At 41.7% G+C, this 9,655-nt stretch overlaps 1 protein-coding gene across 3 annotated transcripts; it reads right to left on the reverse strand.

The window, feature by feature from the left end:
* Positions 1–2,174: 2,174 nt before the first annotated feature.
* Positions 2,175–5,809, reverse strand: LOC147458303 (uncharacterized). Of its 3 annotated transcripts, none has more exons than XM_086512972.1 (7): positions 5,689–5,809; positions 4,634–4,730; positions 4,352–4,449; positions 3,950–4,064; positions 3,678–3,802; positions 3,025–3,098; positions 2,175–2,497 (listed from the first exon to the last, which is right to left on the reverse strand). In XM_086512972.1, exons 1-7 carry the CDS (start codon positions 5,689–5,691, stop codon positions 2,431–2,433), a joined length of 579 nt encoding a protein of 192 aa, XP_086369098.1. In that variant the 5' UTR covers positions 5,692–5,809; the 3' UTR covers positions 2,175–2,430. The 3 variants fall into 3 exon arrangements, with proteins under 3 accessions (XP_086369098.1, XP_086369096.1, XP_086369097.1); XM_086512970.1 differs by lacking the exon at positions 5,689–5,809 and adding an exon at positions 5,177–5,335; XM_086512971.1 differs by lacking the exon at positions 5,689–5,809 and adding an exon at positions 4,933–5,078.
* Between the last annotated feature and the right edge of the window lie 3,846 nt (positions 5,810–9,655).

The following is a 9,655-nucleotide window of genomic DNA, read 5'->3' on the forward strand; positions in this document are numbered from 1 at the left end:
CAAGAAGTTGTCTAAGTTTTCCTATGTGATAATTTCTTAAAATGTTCCCTTTGATTTGGAGAGGTTTTTGGAAGCCTTTAGCAATGAAATTCCTGACTGTTAAAAGGTTTTTGTTTACGTTACCAAGGAGCCATTGTGTATGCTTAAGATAAGAGATGTATGGGAGATGTTGGTTTTGTACCTAAGTAAGACTTAAATAATAGCCAAGTCAACCATGAGCTCCAACCCCAACAAATCTAATCAAATCATGTATAGAATGAAATGATGGGTGCCCTCGCCTATCAATGGATCTATTGGATAAATGCTTCCATCTATCCAAATGTTAATGTGTTTCTTTCCTTCATTACGAAGTCCATTAGCTTCTTCTGCATCTCTAAGAGCTCTTTCGCTTATGCTTCTTGTAGTTGCATATTCTTGACTTAGCTTGATATTTATATGAGATTTATGGTTCAAGGTGTCACTTGGAGTAGACAAGAGAAGACAATATGATGTATCTTTGAGAGAGATAATACAAAATATTGATGAAGTTATGAGTACGATCAATGGAGAAGCATCTATGAGCAAGAGAAAAACACCAAAGAAGAAAAGGGACGATGTTGAATAAAGCTACAAGAGGAAGAAGAGGAAGAAGGGAAGCGAGGGGGAATTGATATTCAAAAGGTGACTTACGTGTGGAAACAATGGAGATGTCTTAAAATGAGAAAAAAAATTGACACAGAAAACAAGAAGCGAATCTTACTTCATTTGTAAGGATATATTTAAGGATACACTTTAAATAATTAGATACTCCTCATTCTAATCTCAATAGCTATATTTGGAGGAGTCTTGACTACAAGACCTTTGCTAAACTAGAACTTAATCACTTTCTTGCACACCCCTTTTTTGTTCCTCTTTGGCCATCATGTGTCCACTTCCTCATTAGGACCAAACCAATGAACAATTTTCCCTCTTCGAAATTGGCATGCAGTGCTAACAATGGAGTTGTACCAAGGGGAAGCGGTTGTTGCCTGCTACCATGCCAACATTGCCGAGACCTCGATAACTTCTCCTTTGGCAACTTTGCTTGCTCGACACATGCAACGATCTCATTGGCAATTGCGCCTATCTCCAATTTTGTCCCTCCTAAGGCAAGAGTAGCTCGTCGACTAGATCAGATGCATGTTGAGGGAAATTCGAATTGTTTAGCCAAGAGGCTAGAGAGTTTCAAGCATGGCCAACACCAAGGAAGGAGACACTAAGGTGCTATCGAGAGAGAATGACCTCTTCAGATACCTAATCAAGGACAATACCAAGCTGATAAAGCTAATGGCTACTTCTTGAAGACATTGTGCTACTTTCCATATGTGGAATAAAGGCAAGCAACTCCTGATCAAATGTTCGTATAATGTGCAATCTTTCCACCCTAGAAGTAACTCTCTCGATTGTGAATGCACAACAATAATGTGCATCATGTTCTAGGTCAAACTACATTGCAAATTTTTTGATACTCTAAAAGTTGTTCTTTGACTGCGTTACCATGGCACATACATCGTGACACTTTGGAGAATTCATATTCTCTTGATGCTATGAGCGACATCAAGGGGTTCATGTAACATTCTTTCCTAGGTATTTTCACTTAAATCACAACCTTTCTTTCCAAGTCAATCATTTTTTCAAAGTATGGGCTTCAATTTTTTCACCACTAATTAATCGTCCAAAAGAAAAGTGCTCATATTCGTTGAAAAGAAGAATACATATAACTTCATTGTCAAGGGTATTCCATCTAGAGATAAACAACCTAGCTCTAATTGAAGAAGAGTCCTTGCACAACAGCTATAGACTTTGATATTGCAAAAGTACATATTGTTGATACATGAGCTATGTGAAGAAGACCTCCAATATACAAGTGCAAGCATGCGTGAGTCAAATGGCTAAAGATCAAGCTTTCTCATGAGTGCTTGTGAAAAATACATGTACATAGATTCAAGGGGAGCATGGGTTGCAAGGGCAAAGCTAAAGTACGATGAAGTTGCACAAACATGGCATACAAGGCACTAAACAACTTCTAACGCAAAAGGGCGGGACTCCCATAAGTCGTTACATATATCAGGAAGTGTAAAGAAGTGGCAAAGGAGGTGCATACTAGAGGAGGACTAGGGCAAGCCAATCAAGAAGAGTATAAGACAAAGTGTTCACATCCAATGATGGTAAAAATAGGGCGAGTGCTAATTGAAGCATGATAAGTGCGAAAGGATCGATCGAGACTATGTGGGAACACCCTGTGGGAAAGCAATGTGTGTATAAGCATAAGGAGTGGACACAATGGGCAGGTGGCATTGGAGAGAAAAATCTTCAGGGAACGCTTACTTATGTGAAGGGCCATGAAGGAAAGTCAACACTGGACGATATATAAGTAAAAGAGGAGGAGGACCCCAATTTTGTTGTTTGTCTTTAAAGGGGGTTGATGCCGTTGTTGTTGGGGGGGCCATTTCGGAGGACGGAGCTTATGTAGTCTTTCCTGCATGGACGACGTGCCACAAACTTTAGCATATCCGGAGAGAGAGAGAGAGAGAGAGAGAGAGAGAGAGGGTGGTACTGTGGCGCTGGTGTGTGTGAGAGAGAAACTAATCACGATCGTGTGTGTGTGTGTGAGAGTGTGTGTGTAAGAGAGAGAGAGAGATTTGTTAATGACCATCGTGGGCAGTCTTTAAATAACGTGCCTAACGAACTCTCAAAATCAAATAGCAGAAAAAGAAACACAGCAAAATCTCTTATTCTTAGCTAATAAACTAAAAAAAAATTGTAGCCAATCGCAGGCCAGAAAGAAAAATTAGGGGTTGGCATTGGCAAAGAATATAGAAATAAAACTAAAGTCAAAATAGAGGGTGCCAGAAACTCCGAAGTGTATAATAAAACGAATGCACAGGAGGAGACAGAGAGAGTGTGAACACGAATCGGAAATTGCTGTATTTATTTGAATAAGAAATTATGAGAAAAGTAAAGGCTTTTTTTTTAAAATAAGAAAGTGAAATGCTTTTTTTTTACCTGACTTGCAAGTCGTCACCAAAGGGCCGCATTACATCTATTCTGGTGGGCGTCTCTGTGAACAGCAGCATGGCCTGCGCGCGCGCACACACACAGACTTGTCACTCTCTCTCTCTCTCTCTCTCTCTCTCTCTCTCTCTCTCTCTCTGTCTGGGTCTGTGTCTCATTTGATCTCTCATCAGTACCTCCTTTCCTTATTTAACCCTTGGGACGGGGTATCTAAAGGCTCCCACAACTACTTCCACCTGCACCCCGCGTTTATACTTTCATCCGTATCTTGCTATCTATCACTTTTTTTATAAAATTACCCACATTTTACAATGGTCATATATATACCTATAAATTTATCTTTTCTCACGTACATTAGTTGTAGAGTCTGACTCACTTCCTCGCCCACTGTCGGCGCTTTAATTGAGAGGCCATAATAATTACTTATGATCCTTCCATACTCTTATGTATTAAATTCTCCCTACAACAAACAGAGTTTCCCTCATTGCCCAATTCAAGTACTCCATGATCAGACTTGCCCTAATCAGCCTTAATTGGACCATATTTAGCTACAATGTACTCCATTCACTTTGATTAATCCTGATCTACTTAATTAGCCCTAGTCACCAGACTGAACAAATTATCCATACCGCCACCATCCTCACCTTGATGTAATTGTTTGTGTCGAGCGTAAACCGGTGGTACATTCCCGGCGGTAGAACAATCATATCCCCCCTCTCAACTCTGAACCTTATCCATTGGCTATCGAAGCCGCGAATGTCCCAATAACCTGTATTACCCAAACAAGTATTAGGAGTGCCAATTCTGTCTTTTGCACCATGGTTACCACACAAAATTTCAATCTGTGGGCCATGGATGATGAGCTTATATTGCGATCAGAGTACTTTTCAACCGGAAGAGAGCGCGAGCTAATTACCGCTGCCGTCGAGGATGAGTCGACTTTCATCGTAAGGATGTAGATGCTCTTGAAAGAACTGCTTGATCTTTTCCTCATAGTTGTCCAACTGCCCAGGAGCAACTGTCACTGTATCCTGTGTTTATGTGATGTTTGGACCCATGGCAATAAAGAGAAATTAATGAAAGACTGCAAATTCAAATGTGAGCAACTTTTGTGTGTGTACTCTACAAGCCCTCACCCAAAATATACATACATGCTTAGAAAAAGCACATTAAACTCTTCACAAAATTATGGTACTGGCTTTTGCACAGCCTAAAGCTATCTTATGTAGTCTCTCTCTCTCTCTCTCTCTCTCTCTCTCATGCAAAGACTCCCTACATGACAAGTATGTAGACATTGATGCTGGGTTGTCGGGCATACCCACGACTTATATCCGCGGCTCAGCTTGATTTTCTCGAGGACCGGATTGTTCTGCAAGTCCGCGTCCACATCAATCTTCCAGTTAAGCACCCCGAGATCTAATAAAAGCTACTTCATCAATCCTCTCTCTCTCTCTCTCTCTCTCTCTCTCTCTCTCTCTACAACCACAACACATGGCAGCATGAAATACACCAGGGATTGCCATAGCAGTTGAAACAAAACAGCATTATTAATCAATCACTAATCACTCATGTTTTCTGAAGATTAGAGTATCGCTTGCACCTTCGAGGCGGTCTGAGGGGATGGGCCGATTTGGAGAGAACTTGTGTTCAAGTCGAGGATCTTCGTCAGACGGATGATACTCCCAAGCTTCCAGCCTCTGCGTTAATGAATAAAGCTCAGGTTCAATGAGGCTAATCATAAAGAAAGAAGCCATCTTCCTGCATACATACATACATATAGTCTATAGACATACACACACATACATACATATTCTCATCTTGTCACAAGAACAATGGTGAGAAAGCCACAGTGCTACTATAATGGGTGTAGATTTTTGCATAATCAATGACGAGATCAACCTGATCATCCATGATTTTAATGGGTGATTATAGCTAACAAATCCTCGTTTGCATAGCAAGGGGGGCTTGACTTATGCTCCTACGATTACGGGCTGTGATCATTGCACAAAAGGATTTGGTCACTTGGAAGCAATAAAGAGAGAGAGTGTGGGTATCTCTATTTGTGTAAAAAAAAGACGGAGTGCATGCATGAGTGAGTGAGAGAGAGAGAGAGAGAGAGAGAGAGAGAGAGAGAGAGAGAGACCTGCTGTTGGGAGGCCATGGAATGTTTTGTACTTGCAATAGAATAGGAGATGTGTTGGGGACGGGGTTCTGATTCTGCAGCTCAAAGGAGAGACAAGAAAGAGAAGCAAGTGGGAGTAGCTCCAGAAATAGGTAGAGAGAGAGAGAGACTCCCTGTAGTTTTAATATAGAGAGAAGAGAGACGGATCAGAGAGAGAAATGAGAGAGAGTGGGTGTGTGTGTGCGCGCGCGCACGCACGATCTTTTATGTGAGGGAGGAGGGAGAGGGTAGGGACGATCCAAGAGGAACAGAGAGCGTGGCATTCGGCGGGAGCTAAAAAGTGCAGGGGAGCTTTTGTCCCTTGCCAGCCTGCATTACGTGTCATCCCTGTGCTTTTGTCTAAACCCCCCTCTTTTGGGTTAAACCTTGAGAGAGAGAGAGAAAACGACGCCTTGCTCACACAATCTGGAGGGAGAGAGAGAGAGAGAGAGAGAGAGAGAGAGTCTAGCTGGGAGTGAGAGATCAGTGCTCACCATCTCCTTCACCGCGCTTATGTTTGTAGCAGCTGCTGAATGGACAAGTCCGAAGAACAGAGAGAGAGAGAGAGAGAGAGAGAGAGAGAGAGAGAGGCAATAAAAAAAAGAGAGAAATTAGAGAGATCGAGAGAGAGAAACGTGCTTGTATAGAATGCTACAGTAGGAACCATCGACAGCGAGCTCGACTTGGAGGCAGGAGTTGCAGGATATGTCGTGAGTGTGTGTGTGAGAGAGAGAGAGAGCGTAGGCTGCGCAGCGTTTCAGGATGGGCAAGGGAAAAGAGAGGCATTGAAGCTGAAGGATGGGGGAGGGGGCAGATGGGAGAGAGAGAGAGAGATAGTGTTTTGACTTTGTAGTAATTTGTAAGAGACGATAAAAATGGAGAGAGAAAAACAAAAGAGAGAGAGAGAGAGAGAGAGAGAGAGAGAGAGAGAGATTTTTAGCAGACAACTTGAATGACGGCCACGCCGGGGCTCGTGAGGAAGGGGGGTGGGGGTTGTACCTCCTCGCCGCTGTGGGACCCACACGGCAGCTCCTTATTACCCCATTTTGACTTGCCAGAGGCTTGCGGACCTCTACCCCTCCCCTCCTCCTCTCTTGTCTCTTGCATCAGAAAGCGTCAAGCTCCTCAAAAGCCCCTTGCCCATGTAACGTTACGGCCCTCTGTACCTCCCTTGCATGGAATGTATCTTGACAATTTGGTTTGCTTGATGCATCCCTCCTCATTTAAACCTCCTTTGGCCATATCATCATGCTTGTAAGTTGTTGGCTCCCTAAGTAGGTCCCTTGGGTCCTTTCCCTTTTTTTTTTCAATTGAGCAACTCAAATTGAAGAAAAAGAAAAAAATACGATTTCCCCTAAAGGGAGGATAGGGGAAAATCCTTGCTGAGCACAACCAGCTAACAAGAAGGAAATCATAGAGAGCTAAAACAATAACGATGGGTAAGATACAATCTTGAAGTTTCTTACAGAGAGCACAACACAGGTCTCCATTTCTACCATTGATAATCTTTTGGATGTCTTTAGCTGTGAAGCTAGAGAGTGAATTAACCATGGAGAGTATATCCTTCGTAATACTTTGAAAGCTGAGATGCAAAGGGACAATTGACTTTGAATGGGTACGACCAAATACCGCTTTATTTCTTTCCCTTTTCTTAAGACTTCTCTTCATGATCCATTTTATGCTCTTTACTGCACCTTTCGAAGCGCGAAGCAATGAGAACACGATCGATAACAATTCTATCTACACAGAAGACATTTACGAGTCTAAAAATCTTTCCACTCCCTCCCACAAGCCAATCACAATCCCTACGTGCATTCAACACGCACAACCTATGTACATTCATGTGTGTCAATGCCTACAAGTGCAGCCAGCACAATCATAACCTCTGTTGCAGGTCTCTCCCACTTCACGTGTTTGAGATTTACACTTCAAGGATCTGGCTAGCCCAAAATAACAAACCATTCTATAAAGTGGTGCACATAGTGCTTCACAAACTTGTCCTGCTTTACAATTGCGAAGTGTAGTGTGTTGAGATTAGGCAAGGTTGGTCCGTCAATCTTGTCATGAGTGACAAGATGCATATCATTAATATTAATGATCAAGGCCGGCCTATTGTCCTCATTGAGGTGAGAGACACGGAACTCAACTACCCGGGGGTGTCTCCTGATCAAAATGCCCCATGCCCGCCCCATGTCTTCTTTACTACATTGTCGGTGCCCAACATTACCACTGACTCGTACTTTTACTACAGCGCCCATAAAACCACCCATTAGATTCAAGTGGAGATTGACCCCATGAGACAAAAAATATATCTTATATTAAAAAAAAGTAAATAGGACAAACATCACATGGAACTTAAATGTTTCGGTGTGCACTCCTTCCTCTAGCTATCGCTTACGCTTTCTTCTTCAGTGTTTTTGCAATCACCCATACATTTCCACATCCTCCGAATCTTCCACTTTATCCGTAGTTTCGAATTCTGGGATCACACCAAGGTTTAGGGTAAAAGAATAGAAAGTTGGTCCAACAAAATGAAACACTATATCAAGGTTCTTTTTTACCTCACTAGTTGTTGGTTGAGAGCTTGTTGGAGTCATCTACAATGGTAGCCTTGCCATGGTTCTCCTCAACCACTATTGGTTCAACCTTGGGGTCCTCCAGTTTATCCGTAGGTTCCGATTCTGGGATCACAACAAGGTTTAGGGTAAAACAATAGAAAGCTAGTCCAACAAAATGAAACATTACATCAATGTTCTTTTTTACCTTCTTGATTGTGAGTTGAGAGTTGGTTGGAGTCATCCACAATAGTAGCCTTGCCATGGTTCTCCTCAACCGGTGCAACATCCATTTTGTAAGGAAGGCTACCATCCATGAATGTGGCCTTGAACAACTGAAAACCATCAGATAGTTCTGTGTTGTTCTCATCAAGTGAAGGTAGACAAGAACTCTCAGCATTGGTTTATGTGAAGAAAATGATCATGTTAGACTAATCTCATGGCACGTGGGATTAAGCTGAGTGTAGTGAACCCACCCTCGCCCTCTGTGTATGCAATTTCGAGCACCTATCACTTGGCAATCTTTGGAATCTTTACCTTGCACATTGGGTAATTCTACTTTGATATAGTGCCATGCAGTACTGCAAAGCAAAATGGGTGATACTTATGTTGACATTCCACAAAGAAAACCCCTTCCATGACTAACCTATGTCATGTGGTTAGTTGAGAGGGGTTTCCCATAGGCAGCGTAGTTGCCAACAGTATATGCAACCAGTTTTTAAATAGAAACCCTTGTAGGTGCAGGTGAATGCACCATCAAGGCTCTATTCTCTTGCTGGATCTGTTGGATTGTTGTATCCATGAACTCTTTCTAAGACATCAAGAACCCTGATTCACACTACAAAGCATTCTTTCTCTCCTACCATCCATAACATAGACAACACCATAGAATAAGGTGATTTGATGCGTGAATGCACTTAGATGTGCTTTAATGCTGCTATTCAACTTATACTTGACAATTACAAGCAAAATTTAGAATACGTGGCAAGCACTTTAGAAACACCTATAAAGCACTTTTCGTGCATTTTCTTATTATTTTCAAGCACCTATTAAACACTTTTAGCTCTTTCTAAGCATTTCTAAGAACTTTCGAAGCACTATGAAGCACCTCTAAGTAATTGTAAAATTTCTTTCTAACCACTTGGTCAACACTTTCTAATCACCTAGTAAGTAGTTTGAAGCTTTTTCAAAGCACTTCAAAGTACCTTATGAGCACCATTGAACACTGTGAAGCACTTCTAAATAGTTGCTACATTGTTTTCTCACCACTTGCTAGGCACTATCTAATCACCCTCCTAGCACTTTGCTACTCCTTTTAAGCACTTCTTAGTACTTTCTAGGCACCATTGAGCACTATGAAGCACTTCTTAGCAGTTCCTAAAGTACTGCTTTATTACCACTTACTAAGCACTTTCTAATAACCTCATAGAACTCTAAAGCTCTTTCTAAGAATTTCTAAGCACTATTGAGCACTATGAAGCACTTCCAAGCATTTTCTACATTGCTTTCCTACCACTTGCTAAGAAATTCTAATCACATCATAACACTGTGATCTCTTTTAATGTTGGGAGAAGACATGGGGAGACCGATTGCTTAAATTATTCAACCACGCTCACAAAAATCACCATCAACCTATCCACCTCTTTTCCCAATTTTCAAGCACACACACACACACACACACACACACACACACACACACACACACACACACACACACACACACACACCTAAACTATCACACACACACACACACACAACATAGAATTGACATAGACAAGTTTATAAGAGTGTGTAAGAGAATTGTAAGAGATGGAAACTTGATTAGAGAGTACACAACAAATAGAACATAGCATAAAAGAGTAGAGAAGAATATGTGCAAGAGAAAGGCCTAAATCTAGCCCCAAAC

Source organism: Adiantum capillus-veneris, chromosome 5 (genome assembly GCF_014529385.1).
Source record: "Adiantum capillus-veneris isolate H3 chromosome 5, ASM1452938v2, whole genome shotgun sequence".
Lineage (NCBI taxonomy): Eukaryota > Viridiplantae > Streptophyta > Polypodiopsida > Polypodiales > Pteridaceae > Adiantum > Adiantum capillus-veneris.